General features: G+C 50.3%; 1 protein-coding gene across 2 annotated transcripts; it reads left to right on the top strand.

Annotated features, from left to right (window-relative positions):
* The first annotated feature begins 2,306 nt into the window (after window positions 1–2,306).
* Window positions 2,307–17,669, top strand: TFRC (transferrin receptor). Of its 2 annotated transcripts, none has more exons than XM_065072888.1 (19): window positions 2,307–2,424; window positions 4,060–4,130; window positions 5,419–5,632; window positions 6,260–6,482; window positions 6,697–6,840; window positions 7,532–7,628; window positions 8,019–8,141; window positions 9,359–9,454; window positions 9,611–9,750; window positions 10,113–10,282; window positions 10,590–10,709; window positions 11,321–11,406; window positions 11,510–11,573; window positions 11,697–11,764; window positions 12,153–12,220; window positions 12,630–12,711; window positions 13,630–13,851; window positions 14,331–14,471; window positions 14,754–17,669. In XM_065072888.1, the coding sequence occupies exons 2-19, from the start codon at window positions 4,098–4,100 to the stop codon at window positions 14,994–14,996; spliced, it is 2,334 nt and encodes a 777-aa protein (XP_064928960.1). In that variant the 5' UTR covers window positions 2,307–2,424; window positions 4,060–4,097; the 3' UTR covers window positions 14,997–17,669. The 2 variants fall into 2 exon arrangements, with proteins under 2 accessions (XP_064928960.1, XP_021136232.2); XM_021280557.2 differs by lacking the exon at window positions 2,307–2,424 and adding an exon at window positions 2,542–3,170.
* The last annotated feature ends 333 nt before the right edge of the window (window positions 17,670–18,002 follow it).

Raw genomic sequence — 18,002 nt, 5'->3', positions numbered from 1 at the left:
TGCCCTAGCACGGTGTGCAAGCCAGCACTGGTACCGGCACTGCCAAACTTGGTGGGGGGGTGGGGCAGGACTGGGGCTGTTTTCCCCAGGTTATGTGTTCCTGAGCAGCAGGCTGCATCCAGACCATCGCACTGAGAAACAACCGGAGGATCCAGCCTGCAGGACTGATCTAATCTCTTTCTGAACTCTCTTAGACCTTCTGCTTCCACCCAGGCACTCAGCAGCAGCACATCCTCCATGGCAGTCACATACCGAGTGACGGCTGTGTCCCCTGTGACTGGCATCACCACACCGGTGGTGGATGGAGCTGGAGAATGGAGGGCCTTGGCACTGGAGCCTGGATCAAACCTTCTCTGGCAAACAGAGCGGGGGGTCTATGAGCACATCTTGCCCGAGAGCCGCTTTACAGGAGTCTTGTCTCCAGACAGCTGCATTGAGTTTCAGATCTAGTTAATCCTTCCTTTATCGGCGCAGGAATGTATTGCTTTTCACAAAACATAATCCTCTTTGCAATCATGTGTTCTGCCAAACTACAAACTTTCTGCTCCTGTTCTTCTTTCCTGGGTGAGAATTTGAGGCAATAATCCAGGCCTACCAGTTTATTTCTTTAATGAGCAAGGGACAAATTAGCGCGGCATTGCAGAACACATGCACACCCAAAACCCGAGGCGTTCCCTAGTTCCGGCACACCTTTGAGGGATGCCCAGAGCTGAAGGACCAAGGCTGGAAGCAGTGACCTCCACTTGCACTGGAGTTCAGGCAGACAGGGTAGAGGAGGCTGTGGTCACAGCCAGGGCCCACTCATGGCCGTGGGCAATTCTGGAGGCAGCAAACGTCAGCGTGTGCTGGAGAAGGGCAAGATGTTCTGCAGGGTCTATGTCTTTATGAGGTTAGCTGCTGGCTGAAGGGAAGCAGAGCAAATATGACAGCCCTGGTAGTGCTGGGGAAGCTGTGGTGGAGAGACCCTGTCAGGGGGAGATCCCTTCGCAGCCCCAGCTGGCACCCAGACAAGTTGTGAACCTCAGCTCAGCATCACACTGACAGCTGGAGAGAGACTCTCCAAGGGCACGGGTAGCTCACAGGTTCCCTAAATTCCCCCCAGTATATTATTTACCCATTTCACCATAAAACCGCTGAATTGCCTTCTTACCCATTGCTTCACCTTATGAAGCACACTGAAAGAAAATGCATGCTAGGTCTTTGTTTCCCCATTCAACCAATATGTTCTACTTCTCCTTCAAGTTCCTTAGAAACGAAACAGGGAACCCCGCCCCTCTGCACCTGCTGGTTTTAGAGACGGAGCTCTGCACATTGGGGAGCTCCCACCACGGCGTGGGGTCACTCTGCCTGCCCCAAGGAGAGGGCTGGACCACTTATTTTATTTTAGAGCTGGAGTAATCCCGTGGTGACCAACATGTATGCTTTCACCTGGGTGGCCACATAAACTGCTCTGCAGGCCACATGCAGCCCATGGCATGACATGGGCTGTCCGTACTTCTAGTGTTTATGCACCACTGGGGAAAGACATGAAGGAAAGGCACCCTGGATGCCTCTGCTTGTTCCGATCTAAAAGGGCAGCCCCGAGCACGCGTGGCTTGCTGGGACCTGAAGATGCCAAGCGCTTCCCAAGCCAGAACGAGTCCTGTGTCTGGTTTGTACCACCCAGGGAGGAAAATGTTTTTCCTGCCCTTCTCTCTCAAAATGCTGAGAAGGTGGGAATGATGCATCTGTGACCTGCTCTTTCTTGTGGCTCCTGCATACTGTGGTAAACGCTTACGCATCCTGTGTAGGGGTGTTAAATTCGTCTCTATGCAGGGCGGCTGCCCTGCTCCCAGCCCTTCCCGGGGGGAAGCTGGAACTCACATCCACCCAATAAAACACAAGCCGCTCCTTAAGCGGCTCCTCCGCCGCCCCGAGGGCATCTAAAAGGGATTTATAACATCTGTTATATTCCTTCCCCGAAGCGGGGGCTGCTCGAGCAGGGCAGCAGCAACCAGCCAACAGGCAAAGCCGGCAGCAGCAGATTCCCCTCCGCCGCTGCGGCGACCTAAGGGCTGCAAAGCCGCCCCCGCTCCCCGGGCAGCGCCCACCACCGCACCCCCGGGCCCTTCGGCCGGGGTCTGCAGGCACCTAAAGCAACGGAAGCACCTAAAAACGGTCTCCCGGAGAACAGGCCGCGGGGAGCTGCCCGCGCTGGGCAGGGGCGCTCCGGGACCCCCGGCGCTCCGGGAAGCTTACAGCCGGGTATCGGCAACTGTCCGGGGCGGGAGCTGCCCATGCGGCGCGCGCGCCTGCCGCACCGGCGGAACGCGCGCTGATTGGCTGCAGGGCCGCGGGGGCGGGCCGCGGCCAGGGGAGGGAGCGGAGCGCTGCGGCGCCGGGGGTAGCAGTTGGGTCCTGGTGCGGACAGCGGAGCTGCGGAGGGTGAGCAGCGCGGCCCGCGAGCCGTTGGGCGGGCGGGGGAGGGGCGGCGGTGGCTGCTGCCCTGAGGCGAGGTGGTGCGGCCGAGGAGCGACAGGCAGGCGGGCGGCGCTGCAGTTCCGGTTGGCGGCGGGCCGGTGGGCGGGCGCGCACATGGCTGCGGCGGAAGCTGCTGTGACCGCCCGCCTGACATTGAAGGCGGGTAGCGGGGCCGCCCCGCGGCCCGGGCGGGCATGCGGCTGCAGGCCCGGGCACAGAGGAGACGTGCTCTCGGCGGGCGGCGTATCGCCGGCACGCTTATCTGGCGGCCCGCAGGCGGGCCCTGCCCGCGATACCGGGGAGCCCAGCCCTCGCAGGAGGCTACTCCTATGTTATTATTATTTTTTCTTTCCCCTTACGTTATTTTAAAGGGATTTGGGGTTATTGGCCGACCCCTGTGCTGTTTGGCGGGAGGAGGGAAGGCACCCTGTGGGGTGCCGGAGCGTGGGCTTCCCCCTTCCGCGCTGGTGGGAGGGGGTTCGGAGTGGGGGGCTCGGGGGGTGCTCCTGTGCTCCCGGGGAGCATCCTGCCAGGTGCTGCGCCCAGAGGCCTTTTATGCTGTCTTGTGCCCTTGGGTTAATTGGTCTAGGAGACCCTCCACACGCACACCCTGTTGTGCCCTGCCCAGCCTGAGCCTCAGGTTGTCACTTGGAAAAGGCTTCTCAAAGCTGCCAGGAATGATCTCCATATGCTCTTGCCCTAAACAAAAGGTAAACTGAGCAAATGGCCTTTGATCTCCAAATAAAACCTGCTTAGGTTGCATAGCTCCCAGGTGTAGAGCTAATCCACGTGCACCTGAAGACCAGTTCAAAGCCATTGCCTAGCGGCACTGCTTGAGGCAATGCTCAAGTTGTGCATGCTCCCAGCCTGAGCACCTGTCCCAGCTCAAGCTGCCTGGTCAATTAATTTACAGAGCTTTTTCAATAATATTTTCAGGAAGAAATGCTGAAGTAAATCAGTTGCAGTTTGCCTTTCAGATAAGTTTGCTGTCTAGAGAAATCCGAGCGAAAAAAGTTACTGAAATGTTTTTGGACAGTTGCTCTTGGCTATTCTGTCAGAATTGCCTTCATAATGTGGTAAATAATATAGCCATCTATAGGCACCTTGCGACTGGAAGTGTTTTGGCAGAGTAGGAGTTTGTCCTGCTTTGCATTATGACCATGCCATTTCTGGCTACTAATTGGACTCTTGCATCCATCCTGTCATTGAGACAGACCACAGGAACCTTAGATATGTGTCTGTTGTCACAGCTGAGCAAGTGCCTCTCGTCAGCCCTCCCTGAGCAGAGGTGGCCTTACCATTGCTAACACCCTTGCCTGAAATTAGCTGTTTGAGACTCAGTTCCTCATTTATACACCCCTGTCCCCAGAGTTCAACGGAGTCAGTTTTTTTGTCAGAACTTATATTTGCAGTGGGGGTATGTGAACTTCTAGGTTGTATTCAAGGTTGAATACATTGTCACAACATTGTGACTTACGCAGAAGCATGCACACAAAATCCGCAGGCAAGCGTTCTGCTAGTGGCAATGACAGACCTTGGGTGTCTTACGTAGAGGCAAGGGAACAGTCTAACGTGACCTGTTGTGTTCTGAACTTCTAGGGCTTTGGTCAAGTTGGTGGACACTCCTCCAAAAGGCAATGGACCATGCCAGAGCGGTGATCTCTAACTTGGTAAGACGCAGTCCCCCTGCGCCGTTTGTCTCTTGGTGGGCTGACCATACTGCAGAAGAAAGGTTCAACCATGTCCATGTTGATATCGGCGAAGATGATTAATCCAAAGCAGTGTTAGGTGCTGCTGTGTGGGTTGTGAATCTGATGTCACTGTAGGTAGCTGGATGTGATAAGGAGGTGGCTTAAGCAGTTCAGTGCTGCTGGGTTTATCGTTAACTGTTACCATGTCTTGGGTCTCTAGGGAACCTGATGAGGAGGAGGGATTAGCCTTGAACAGTGTTCCAGGAGGAAGTGCTGCAGAGGAAGCTGGTTAAATGCCTATCAGGACAATCAACATGTGTTCTATTATGTTACTTTGGGGGTGGGAATTCAACCACAAGTCCAGCCTTTGAATGCAACCTGCACTTTGAAACAAATGTGCAGGATGAGGTAGCTCTGAGCTTGCTCAAGCAAGCCCACTGGTCCTAAAGACTGTGAAATGACCTTGGGCTCAGACTGAATGTGGTGGTTTGGTCTCTAAACAAGCGTGGAGGCTGTGTAGGGTTGAGGCATGTCCTCTCCGCACAGGCTGCTGTTCTGTGGACGGTTGGACTGTGCATTGCAACCGTTTAGAGATGTGGGCTGCAGACTGGAAGCTGCTCTGCCTGGGCACTGATAAAGACCTGCTGAACGGTTCCAGTCGCTCTCAGCTTTCATGTAGCTAAGATAGCAGGATTCCCATGGGTCGTCTCTCTTCAGCCTGGCTGCTTTATAATAGCCATCAATAGTGTAATTTACAAGTATCCTGAGGCAGTTGAATACAAGATTGTCCGGATGCTGAATGAGAGTTTTTTATGTCAGAGTGGATGTGGCTCAAAGGCACAACTATGGAGGACTTGCCTGCCTTCTCCTCTGTCCTGATCTAAGCTTCCTTCCGTGCAAGTTGCGTGTGTTCAAGTCAGATTAAGACCAAGAGTTTGTGCTTCAATCAGTCTTTGCTCTGGGGTCACCTGGGAAATGCTGATGCCATTGGCCATGTCATATCTGTAAGAGACTCCAATCTAGACTTTGACCAGTGTGGCTGTGAACTTGTGCAGGGCAAACAGATGCTGAATGGACTCTGGAAATCCTAAATAACTGTCTGTTCAAACCAGCCAGCCTGACTTACTGACAGCCAAATGCCTGGGCTGTGCTGGAGCGGTTTCAGATGAAAAATCTGTATTTGGTTTGGAGCACAGGTGCAACTGGCTGCAAGGACTGTAGGCTGGTGTAACAAAGTCTTCCCTCACATCACTGTCTTTCAACACAGTTCAGTGGTGAGCCGATGTCATACACACGCTTCAGCATTGCCCGGCAAACAGAGGGAGACAACAGCCACGTGGAGATGAAGCTGTCTGCTGACGATGAGGATGGAGGGGAGCCTGGGAGACCAGAGCACCTGCATGCCATCATGTCTCCTCCTCCTCGGAGTGGCAGGAACCGCTGCTTCCTAGTCATTGCAGCCGTCCTCCTCCTTTTGATTGGTAAGGAGGGGTGGGATGCAACTGCATGAAGTGGACTGTGGTATTTAGCTTATCTGAGGCTGTTAACAATTGAACCTGTATTGTTTCAGGAGATAATTAAAGAGCCTGGATCCGGGCTGCAGCCTCTTATCGCTAACTCTAAGTATGTCTAGCTCAGGCTTACGGTACAGAATTGACACAAAGAAGTGTGAAGTTTGACAGTGGAACTGTGACGTAGCTAAATGGCAAACCAGTCCATGTGTCAAGTGTACTGGTTTTCCCTAGATTAACTCTTAACACTTTGCTAGAGATGTGGGTGAACGTACCAGTAAAGCCTCTGGTGCTCATCTCTCAAGGGTTTTAATGCTGCCGCTGACCTAAAGTAAGTATTCTCCTTCCCAAGTGGTGCTGGAGGGACTCTTGTGCCAAGCACAAGGTCAGATTTACAGTGTACTTTAAGATGTGCCAACTCGGGCAAAATGTCAGGCCATGTATTCCTGTCTGTCGCTGGGTATGCCAGCTTGTCAAAAATGGAGCGAGAACAGAGGTGCATGTTAACCCTGAAGCTGCTTTGAATGCACTTGTATGGCATGGGGCTGGTTTAGGCATCTTCCTGCAGCACAAAAAAAATACCTGTTCTGTCCATAGGGTTTCTGATCGGCTACTTGAGTTATCGTGGACGAATGCAGAAGGCTGGCAGGTGTCTGGATGGAAGTGGCAAGTGTGAGGTGACTCCTACTGCGTCTTACCTAGCGGATGATGATGAAACTGAGGAAGAAGAGGTTCCTGGACCACCTGTCCTCTACTGGCCCGATCTCAGAGATCTGTTGTCAGATAAACTGTCAGTTGAACGCCTTGAGGTCAACCTGAGGTAACAGTTCCAGAAAGTTTAGCTACAGCTATGGGAGAGACACAGCCTGTGAGCAGAAATTGAGCTCCTTTGGAGAACAAAGGACTTAAAGATGTTTTGGGGTGGCATGTGGTTAAACGTGGACTTAAGTGGCGCATCCAACTTGGGTTTGCAGGCTGGAGCACTGCAGTGCAACCTGGTGCTGTAGCCTAAACTATGCATCTGTTGCCTACAGGCAAAGAGCAAATAAGTACTCTTTTGAAGCTGGGGACACTGAAGATCAGAGCACTGCCAACTACATTCATGACCAGTTCACCAGATTCCTCTTGGATGAAGTGTGGAACGACGAGCACTACATTAAGCTGCAGGTCAAAGGCAGGTACGTTAACGAAGTGATCCAGATCTCCTCCTTACGGTGTGGTTATCTGTTGTCTTGAGCAAACACATGATTTGTGCTAATAGCAGTGCTAAGATTGTGATCCAGTTACCCCTCTCCAAAGAAGGCCTCAATCTAACCAAGCAGTAGCTGCTCCTGTCTCAGGCTTTCTAAATCCAGAGTGTCTGGTAGCAGCCCTCTGGATTTTTCCTGGGGCAACTGTTGCTCAAAGCATGCTTAGGAAGGGGAAGGAACAAAATTGAGTAAAAACTCAGCTGAAGGGCAGATTCCTTGTGTCTAAAACTGCTGTTGTGGGCAACTCTGTCTTGGCACCCAGACGTGTTGCAGACCTGGCTGTGGCCCCTACAGTAGCTCAGCGAGGTATCAGCAGTCATTGTGTTTGCTGGCAGCTCAAACCTCATGTCTTCTTGTTCCTTTACATTGGGAAGAAATTAATTGGCTTGGGTCCTCTTAGAAGGGGTCTAAGAGACCTGGAAACACAAATTCTTTCTGCTACTTTTCTTAGAAGTTATCCTTTGTTAACATCTCTGAGCAACCCCAGAGATTCTTGTACAGAAGTACTGGAAGTATTGACTTGATCAGAATTGCTGAGGCACAGACTGAAATATGTGAGCCAGTTAAATATGGGGTTTATGCATGAAAGAATGTAACACTATCTCTTTACATTCAACAGTAGCAACAACAAAGTGTCTGTTGTGGAAGATGGTAAGGAAGAGGAACTGGAGAGTCCTGATGCGTATGTGGCGTACAGCAAGACTGGCTCAGTTGTTGTAAGTGACTCCAAGAAGATCCTGGAAATGTGCTTGGACACTTAACCAGGTGGAAATGTCGAAAATGTGTCCCTTCAAGATACAGAGTGTACAAAGCCCTCCCCAGTTAGACCTGGGGGTGGTGATAGGGACAGTGGGGTGAGGAGTGGGCTCACATAGTTTTATTACTTGAGCAAGATGCAGAAGTAACTGTTTAAACTTCTCTGCTGGCATGCAGATGGGAACCTTGACAAAAGTGCTACTCCAAGAGGCATGTTGCATGTGATCAGACTTTACATTGCTAAGCTTAAACTCCCTGCTGTTGATGGGAGTTACTGCCACTCTGTAGACTGTTTCAAGTATTTTACTGATGTAGGACTGCTGCATTTGTAACCAGTGTTTCTGTTCCAGGGCAAACCAGTGTATGTGAACTATGGACTGAAAGCTGATTTTCAGAGGGTACAGAAGCTGGATGTGTCACTGAATGAAACTATAATTATCTTCAGAGCTGGAAAAATAACCCTGGCTGAGAAGGTAAGCAGTCTGTGCCCCAGAGCTTGATCAAAATAGGTGGCAGAAGGCTATGCTTCTTCCTCTCGAAAACACACCTCTGTGCATCCATTCAGGTCTGTAGAACTTGGGTATGTAGGCTTGTCCCTGCAGGTCTGGTCTTGCTTGTTTGCACTAAGCCTCCATGTGCAGGTCTGGACACCAGCACTGAAAGGAACTGGATACCATTCATGGTGTTCTTTTTGGCCTCTGGCAGTCTGTCTGAGGCAGCCAAGTGTCTGGAGAGATGGAGCTGGGAGGCACAGGGAGGCAGCCTGGGGGCCAGAGGGTGCAGAGCTGACTGATATTGCTAGAAGAGGAGCAGCCTTGCCTCCAGAGTACCTCTTGCTGCTGCAGCCAGATACTTTTCGAAGCTTGGCTGCAGTGTCTCACTTGGGCCCTTGCTGACTCTTCACTTGGACCAAGTGAATGTGCTGGCACTGTGTGCCCAGTCAGCTGCCTTGTGTGTTGCTGTAATGTTCCCTCTGCAGCAAGTCAAACCAAATGGTCAAGTAGCCCAAAGGATCCAGGTCCTTCTGTACGTAAACCCGTTCTAGTTTTGACCAAGAGCTGCCCACCAGGTGGGTATTCCTGAGGAGGCTGTGCCCCAGGACTCCTTCTAGTCAGGCATGCATCACAGACACAGGCAGAGCTGAAAAGTGCTTCTACAAGGGATGCTCACTGGTTCTCTGGTTCCCTTCCCACTTTTCCAACTGGTGTCTAGCCTTGGCAAGAGTATTTGTGCTTATCGTAGGAAGCTGGGTTGTAGGTGCATTAAACAGGGACCTGAATAGACCACTCTTGGCTTTGTTTTCCATGTGAAGATGGTCCTCCACTGGTTGCTTACATTGTCTTAAGACTAACCTAATCTTGGGAAAACAGATGGACCATAATAAAAATTAATTCATGTATTTCTTCTAAGCTGCTCTGAAGGCAAGTGTGAGCTGAAGGAATTGCAGGGTGAGAGACTAACCATGGAGTGTCCTACCTGTTCAAAGGCATTAGACACACTCTACTTGGAGTAGTACTGAGCTGCTGGTATTCAGCTTCCTTGTGCATCTGTCACTGTCAGGTAGCTGTTAAAATCTGCAGTGGACCTGGGCACTGAGGAGCACAACCCCTCACACCATTATTCCATGTACTTGCCTTAACTCCCCTTGCTTGCAGTGAGAATGTGCAGTTAATGTTACTCTTTGCTTCAGGTCGCAAATGCCAAAGAGGTAGGAGCAGTTGGTGCCTTGATGTACCTGGATCCCTCCGATTACAGGAACACAGATGCACTTGTCCCCTTTGGACATGTGAGTATGCGACTGGCTCCCCTGTTTGCTGTTCTCTTGAGCCCTTCTCATTGCAGACTGCAGCGGTCCTGCAGGCACAGCAGTGCTTCATGCCCTTGTGCGAATGGAAACTGTCAGGCTCCTCTGAGACTTGAGGACTCCTCTTGTTTTTCACAGGCCCACCTTGGAACTGGAGACCCCTTCACCCCAGGCTTCCCTTCTTTCAACCACACCCAGTTCCCACCAGTGGAATCTTCTGGGCTACCTCGCATTGCTGTTCAGACTGTCTCTAGCCAAGCAGTTGACAGGCTGTTCAGGTAACTGTTTCTCCTGGCTTGCAGGGCTGTGAGGATGGTGCTGAGGTGCTGTGAGCCCAGGGAGCTCTCTGCTGGTCTGTGCTGTGTACCGCAGGGAGCACTTACTGGAACTGTCTGGAGAAATGTCACTTGTATCCATGCCTCATGTCTTAAAGACTGTTCTTAACCTAGTGTTGGGTTCCTCTTGGTTTCTGCATCCTATCTCTCTCTGCGTAATTAATGGGATGGGACTGCAAGTTATTTCCTGAGCAGGCCCTGAACAAGCTGCACCTGCAGTTACAGGCTTGCTTTTTTCACAGGATAGCTAAAAGAGGTCAGAACTGAGCAATACTTCAAAGGATCTCTTTTTTCCCCCCCCCCAGCAAAATGGGTGGAAAGGAATGCCCTTTGGAGTGGAAAGGTGGGGTCATGGGATGTAAGGTGATGCCGGAGAGGACAACCAACGTGACGGTGAAACTGACTGTGAACAACGTTATGGCGGACAGGAAGATTCTGAACATCTTTGGTGCTATCAAGGGACTTGAAGAACCAGGTAACAGCAACTGCCTTGTGGCTCAGTCTTGAGGGGACCCCTTCTTCTGGTGTGATGGTCAGAACGTGACAGCTGCTCCCAGAGAGACACAACCAGTTCCTCAGCAGAACCAAGACCCTTCCCGAAGGGTCAAGGGAAAAGCTGAACCGTGATGCTGGGGAAAGGCTAAATAAAAGCAAGCGGTGTGCTGGATTCAGGGCTCAGACTCCGTACTCTCTTCCTAGTACCGAAGCTCAAAGCTGCTTTTCTGATAAATGGTGTTTGCAACCTGAAGCTTGCTGCTCAGATCATGATGTCTCCTTTATAGATCGGTATGTTGTTATCGGAGCCCAGAGAGATTCCTGGGGCCCAGGAGCAGCCAAGGCTGGTGTTGGAACTGCCATATTATTGGAACTTGCCCGTGTGATCTCGGACATGGTGAAAAAAGGTAAACATTTGAGTACGAAAGCACGGGGTTGGGAGGCGATGCAGATTTAGCTCTATATGTGTTAATGCTGCAGTTGCAAAATAATCCTTTAGGAAGGCGCAGGGAATCTGACAAAGCTTCCTGAGAAGCTATTACTTGTCCAACCTAGATAACTTGTCTGCAGTGAGCACTCATTTCCAAGGGACTGCCTGCTTGTATCTGGTATGGCTTGAATGCAAGAATGTCCTTGGGTAACACATGGTGGAAACCTCAAAGCTGAGCTGTCTATTGGACAGCCAGGCCTGAAGGTGGGCAAATATTCAAGTAGTTGGTCAGCTGGAGTGGGGGGGCCTGCATGATGGCACTTAATTTAAGTGCTCTTGTCTCCAGGGTTAGTTTTGAACTCTGGCAACTAAACAAGAACGGGAGGAAGTTCAGACAGCATGGTTTCCCTCCAGTGTGGGGGCACAGGGTACAGTGTCTGTGCAGCCACTAGTGTGCACGGTTGTCTGCAGCAGCCAGAGTGCTTCAGCTCTGAGGAGCGGGCGATTCATCAGCCCAGGCTTTCAGTGCTAATCTACATCTCCATGGGGGAAGGGTAGATGCCTCAGTCTCTCTTTATCTCTTTGCAGATGGCTACAAACCAAGGCGCAGCATCATCTTCGCTAGCTGGAGTGCAGGAGAGTATGGAGCTGTGGGTGCTACTGAATGGCTGGAGGTACTGTTCTTTGATAAACTTCTGCGCAGTTGTGATTTTATGTTGTGTGGATTAAACATCTTGGTGTTGTACTGCTCATCTTAAAGTATTTGTTTTGTTTTAGGGGTACTCTGCCACGCTGCATACCAAAGCCTTCACTTACATTAACTTGGATGCTGCAGTCCTAGGTGAGCTGCTGGTCTTCAGTTTCTTGCAACTGAGTGGGACCAGAATAGCTTGACCTTAATTGATCATCTCTGGCAATAGTGGTTAATAGTGCTGACGTGTCAAACACCCTCTCTCTTTTGCAGGCTCCAAACACATGAAGATTTCTGCCAGCCCGCTGCTCTACACATTACTGGAGAGAACTATGAAGGGGGTGAGTTCAAGGGTCTTGGGCTAATCAAGGTGACTGTGATTTCTTTTTTTTGAGGAGGAACTGAAAGCAGCCAGACCTGTGCTGGGTCACTTTCTCCACCTGAGGAGGAAGCCCCTTTTATCAGAAAGGTCTGAGATGCTCTGGAGAGCCCTGTCTGAAGTCAGCTGGGCTCTGGGAATTGCAGTTCACGCATGCAGAGTCTAAAATCAGCGAATGCCACAGTTCAGTGGGAGCTGAATGTGTGTTCTGTATGAACCATGCCTGTGTGGAAAAAAGGTCAGGGGAGCACACCTGACTTTGGCATCTGCACAGCAATGCAAGCTCCAGGGTGGACCTGGAGGCCCAAACAGAGGTCAGAACAAGTGCACTGACTGTCATCTCTGTGCAGGTGAAGGACCCAGGAAAGGGTACAGGAAACCTTTATGACAGAGTTGGCACTGACTGGGTAAAAACAGTGTAAGTATTGTTGTCCTGCTATTGAAGAAAGCAAATCTCCATAAAAGAGCAAACTAAATGCCTTCTGCTCTTTGTGCTGGAGTGTCATGCTGCTGTCGGGGGAGGGCTTTACATGCTGCAATGGGATCAGGCAAGTGTAAACAGTACAGCACTAGCTGTGCTTAGTGCTGTGCCAAGTGGCCTGTTGGCAGCTTTTGTGGAGCAAGAACAGCCTTGTACAAGGACCAGTGGTCGGAATGGGATGAGCAGCTCTCTGCGCATGGCTGGGACTCTGTCAAAACCAGTCTTGTCTAGACAGGGTAGGCCATCTGGCTCAGGACTTCAACTCTAGGGCCTGTAGCTTTTCTCCTGGGATGACCAAACCAGTTGGTAATTACTCAGTACGTGTTTTTTTTTTTTTTTTTTGCAGCGTTCCCCTTGGTCTGGATAATGCAGCATTCCCTTTTCTGGCCTTCTCAGGAATCCCCGTGGTTTCCTTTGGTTTCTACAATGTAAGTATTTCCTACCTGCCTGCTGTACAGAGCACTGCAAGGGTATCTGTTCCCCAGGGTGGCAGAGCACAGGGTGCTGTCCCAAGCTCGTCACCCATGCAGGAACCTCTCTGGGGGAGGTGATGCAGCCTCTGGACCTGGTGGCTGTGGCGGTACTTGCTGTGAAGGTGGCTCCTGGGGCATGGTTGGCCTATGGTCCCTGTTCCAGAGTCCTGAACACTCATTTTTTTGTTGGGAGAGGGGGAACTTGCTCTTTTGGAGGCTCAGAGGTCAATGATTCAGAAGCTAAAAGCACTGAAAAGATGTCAAGCTGTTGCTGCTTTGGTGAAAGACTATACTACAGCCTGCTGGTCAGCAAACACAGTGCATTGGGGAAGCTGTACTGTTGGCCAGAACAAGTACGAATTCAGACTGTTCAGGTCTGCTCCTGTGGCTTGGATCTGGCAAAAATGGCATCAGCCAAGCAGCCCCGCTGTTACTGCAGACATGCAGCTGGAAACCTTTCCCAAAGCAGCTGCTTCTGCTTATGAATGCTTGAATTTTGTTAGTGTCAGACATGCTCAAAAATTGAGTTATCCTGCCAAGAAGTTTTGGTGGGTGCTGCCAGCACGTACCAAATTGGGTGCTGGGATTTGCCCACCTGTGCTTCTGCAGTGTACTCTGCAAAAGGTCTATATGCCTTTGGATTTAACAAAGCGGCAGAGCATCCTGCTGATTGCTGGAAATGGAGGGACAAGATGCAGGAGCTCAGTTCCTTTCACCTCTGCCTTGTGAAGTGTTTGCTACCACTCAAATCTCACTGCTTAGCAGCACAAGGGGCTGGGATGTGGTGGAAGCAGCAAGCAAGCTGTAGTAGGAGGTGAAAAGTCCTAGCTGGAAAAGCACTCTTGCCTGACTTCAATGCCTTCTTTATTGCAGAAGGATGAGGAGTACGCTTTCTTGGGCACTACTCAGGACACTGTGGCCAACCTGAAGACAACTGGTAACTTGTATGGTCTTATGCGTGCTGCTGCAGAAGTTGCTGGACAAATAGCTCTCAGGCTGACCCACGATCATGAGCTCTTCCTCGACTTTGAGAGATACGCTGAAGAACTGCTAGCATTTCAGGAGAAGTTTTTTCCCTATGGTCAGGATGTGAAGGTAAGAAAGGCTCAGAGTGCACTGAATCCCTGTAGAGGCTTGTGGGGCTGTGTGCTAATAAGGCTCTGCTGCTATTGGATACAACAGGGTGAACACCTTCCTGCTTTGGGCATGAGAGCGTAGCGAGATGTGAACTGAATTGGCATTCCTCATAGAGCAGTGCAGGCAGAGTAGCTGTGGCAAGACAGATTTAGCTCATCGGACTGTGGTGAGCTCTTGAGGAAATGTATGTGGATGGTTTCTTGTCTGGTTGTCTTTGACAGCATGGTGCAGCTTTGCATCTCATTTGCACCTCTGCTGAAAGCCCACAAGAATCTGTGGGTGGGGAGAGACGTCACTGAGCCCAGTGACCTCAGAGGAGCCTGCCAGGAACTTGCTTTGCTACTTGATTAAACTAGCAAAAAAAAAAAGTCACTTTCTCTTGGTAAGAGAGCAGCAAAAGAAGAAAATCAGGTTTGCTAACAGCTCCTCCCTCACAGACGCTGGGACTGACCTTGAAGTGGCTGTATTTTGCCCGTGGTGACTTCCAGCGAGCTACAAATGCACTGAGAAGAGACATTGCAAACAGTGACAGGGAAAACAGGATTGTCCGCAGAGCCCTGAATGACAGGATCATGAAGGTGGGTGTCTGCAGCTGGTTTTCCTTCCTTCACAAAGGAAGTGCTGGCTGGGAAAGGCCTAATCCTGAGGAGCCATGGGTGCTGTGCAGACCGGTGTCTCTTCTGCTTGTTTAGTGTCAATGTGACAGACTTCTGTGCTTGCCATCAGGAGAGGGTCTGGCCCTTGCGGAGCTGCTGCGGGAAAGGGCTGGGTGGGGATCAGAGGTTGGGATCTTGCGATGAAGCAGGAAAGAAAAACTTGGGAGGTGAGACTGTAACCTTAAATTTGCATCTCTGCTCCAGGTGGAGTATGACTTCCTCTCCCCATACCTCTCACCAAAAGATGTTCCCTTTCGCCACATCTTCTTCGGCAAAGGCTCCCACACCCTGCAGAGTCTGCTGGAGAACCTGGAGCAGCTGAGAGCCAACAAGGAGAGCGTGGACGTGAACATGCTGAAAGAGCAGCTGGCCCTGGCGACCTGGACCATTAAAGGGGCAGCCAATGCCTTAGTGGGTGATATCTGGGATACAGACAACGAATTCTAGACATGGCAGACACCTGGTTAAGGTACAGGATTAGGGAAACACTCTCCCTAACATGGAATTATTTTTCTGTAGATTTTTCTGGCAACGAATCTTTTTTGACCAAAGTTGAGCATAAAATTTAAATTTCACCTTGACAAATTCATAGGAGGCAGCTTTAAAGCAGGTACTAAGATTACCATGAAATCTCTGACCAGGCTCCCATCTGACCACAGTCCAAACCGGTCACGTACAGCTGTTTGTGGGGCGTGTTCTCCAGTGTACTTGAGAACTAGCAGCTCAGGTGACTCCTGAACTGGTACCTTGTGTGGGGAGGTACCTCATCTATTTAGGGTTTTAATTATTGGCCCCCTAAACTTAATGACAAAATGGAATGGATTCCTCTTAACACTTATAATGGGGATCCCTTCTCTGGCAGGGAGCTGCAGAGACCAACCCATGGTTCAAAAATAAAACAGCATAGTAATAGCCCACAAGTGCTGGATTATCAGTAAGCTCTGAAGTGCCCAACCTGCCTTTAGTCAACAGCAGGGTCCCAACAATATCTTGAAAGCTTGCTTCTGCTGAGGCAGGTCTCCATACCCAGGGAAAATGACCCAAAGATTATCTAATACCCCTTTTGTATCCTCAGCTGGCACCTCAGTGAGTCCTGCAGCATTGAGAAATGGCTCTAGACTGACACTTCAGACCTTCCTGCTCTGGGGCCTTTTCTGAAATAGAGTCTCTTGCTGGCCAAACCCTGTTCGAGTGATGCCATTTTGCAGGATGGCTCTTGTTTGGCACTGAGATATTTATTTGTTTATTTATTTATCAGTGACAGTGTTCACTATAAATGGTGTGGTTTTTTTAATAGAAGATAATTATCGGAAGCAGTGCCTTCCATAATTATGACAGTTATACTGTCGTTTTTGAATAAAGCAGCATCTGCTATTACAATCAAACATGATACTGGAACTTTGCATTTAAAATAATCTAAACAGGCCCCTCAAAAAAAGTTTTTGAAAACTAGCAATTAAGCTTTCTGTGGCAAAAACACTCCTGGAAGAAACTTAAAGGTGTAAACCCGGTAGCAAGTCTCGGGGTTGCACTCCAAAGTGATCCATGAAATGCTGAAAATCTGGATGGAAACTCAAATACTAGAAATTTGGCTTCCCTGTGGTGTCCATGCCCCTCTGTGGGTCCAGACTCCCTCTTTGCTCCCCTTTCTGGACAATGTGTGCTCGCAGGGGGAGCACAGCTTCCTTCCTGGCCTTGCTGTGTAGCCCTTGCTCCGCTTGTGGCAACAAACGAATTTCTTGTACCTCAGATTAGGCATTGTCCCAATTTTTAAACAGCAGCTTCCTGCAAACTTCCAGTACCTTATGTATCATGAAACTTAACTGACATTATCGGGGGCAGTGTCTTCCATAATGTGTAAAGAACAAGGTAGTTTTTGCCTACCACAGTGTTATATCGGAGGCAGTGACCTCCATATGTTGCACTATGGGTGTACGTAATTATCGGGGACAGTGTTTCCCATAATTGTTCTATGCTTATCATGCAATGTCATCTGCAAAGCTTGATGGTTAGTATCTAACACGGATCAATTTCCTGCAGTCCTATTTTTTTTCCACTCTCCTGTGGTGATGCAGATACAAACTTCGGTCTGTGATGTACTTCCTCTACCTTCTCTGTAGGCTGAACTGTTTTCAAATAGCTGTGCTGTCTTGAAGTGGCTTCCTGCCTCCAGTCACGGGACTGGTGCTTGAATGTTTAGTAGAAACTAGGCTAGTTAGACTGTGTGCTCTGTGATTTAGTGAACTTCCTTGGAATCAGTTAAAGACCTGGGGAAATAAAGACGAATGTAGGGCTTTGGGCTGACTGCTGTCCGGAGGGCTCTGGTCACTGCTCTGGCTCGGTGTGTGTACTGGTTCAGAGGCTGGCCTGCTTGGGCACTAGGGTGATGCTGGTGTGTGTGTGCACAGGAGGCTGCTTGCTCCCCAGGTCTTGCTGTAAACTCCAGTCTTGCCTCCTGGGTGATGTGTGGAGGGGAGGAAATCAGTGATACCTTTCTCTGCTCCCCGATCTGAAGCTGAACACTGCTGCTGTGTGACACCTCTGCTGTTCCCAAAGAGCAGCTGGCAGGCTGGTGCCAGCCCTGCAGTATGGTATTTAAACCTAAACCAAGTGACCTGAGCCGTAGCAGTGGTCCTTGAGGGGAAAGAATGTTGTTCAGCCTCCACAAGGAATAGGCAAGGAGGAGCCCCCAGCCTGGTTAACTGAGCTCACTGCTCACCACCTTGGAGGGCTGGATTGTCATGGGTCTTTCTGGAAGCCTGATGCCCAGACTTGTGTGACTTTTTGCTCTTCCTTAGCTACCCTGCTGTCTCTCTCTGAGGCATGTGTGCAGCCCTCTGTGTTACTGTTTCCTAGTGACACTTCTCTGGATGGCATTTAAGAGCTGCTGTCTGGGAGTCCTCACTGTAGTGTTTGCATGCATCTTGATGTGAGACTTAATCACGCGCTTTACAGCCAGCAGAGGAAGACAAAGCCTGTCTCCTGGTGAGGCAGCACAACTGTGACTACTGGGATGTCGGGATGCCTTGCTCTGTGCTGGCGTCTGACTGGTGTGGGGCGCTAAACTCTCTGGGTTATGTGCTGTCTGCTTGAATAAAGTTTTGAAGCTTGAACACTCAACTCTTCTTGTGGGTTCTTTTAAAGCCATGATGCTGTTGTGGCTGGGCCTGAGCTTGGGCAGCTGGAGAGAGTTTGCTCTCCTGCCCCATCAGGGCTGGTAACTAGTAGCTCCAGTAGCAACTTGTTGATGTGCAGTAGCGAATCTGAACTTCACCATGCTGCCGTAGGCACCAACAATGAGGACTGAAGCAGTGTCCTGCTTTGTCCCTTGCCCCTCATCACCACCTTAGACCACCCCTGGATCAAGGTGCAGGTGGGTATTTGGTTACTGCTTAGAGCCCCAGAGAGCTCTGGCAGAGTAGGAGCTACATCCCCAGCCCCAGAGTCCTGTTC

This window comes from Columba livia, chromosome 9 (genome assembly GCF_036013475.1).
Source record: "Columba livia isolate bColLiv1 breed racing homer chromosome 9, bColLiv1.pat.W.v2, whole genome shotgun sequence".
Lineage (NCBI taxonomy): Eukaryota > Metazoa > Chordata > Aves > Columbiformes > Columbidae > Columba > Columba livia.
Note: the sequence above shows the minus strand (reverse complement) of the source record. Positions and strands in the feature narration are given on the sequence as shown.

Excerpts from the sequence above, each read along its gene's own strand:
- TFRC (XM_065072888.1), top strand. The coding sequence starts at position 4,098 with ATGGACCATGCCAGAGCGGTGATCTCTAACTTG. Across the intron at positions 4,131-5,418 it reads GAGCGGTGATCTCTAACTTG|TTCAGTGGTGAGCCGATGTC; the intron begins GTAAGACGCAGT and ends CTTTCAACACAG. Across the intron at positions 10,283-10,589 it reads CAAGGGACTTGAAGAACCAG|ATCGGTATGTTGTTATCGGA; the intron begins GTAACAGCAACT and ends TCTCCTTTATAG.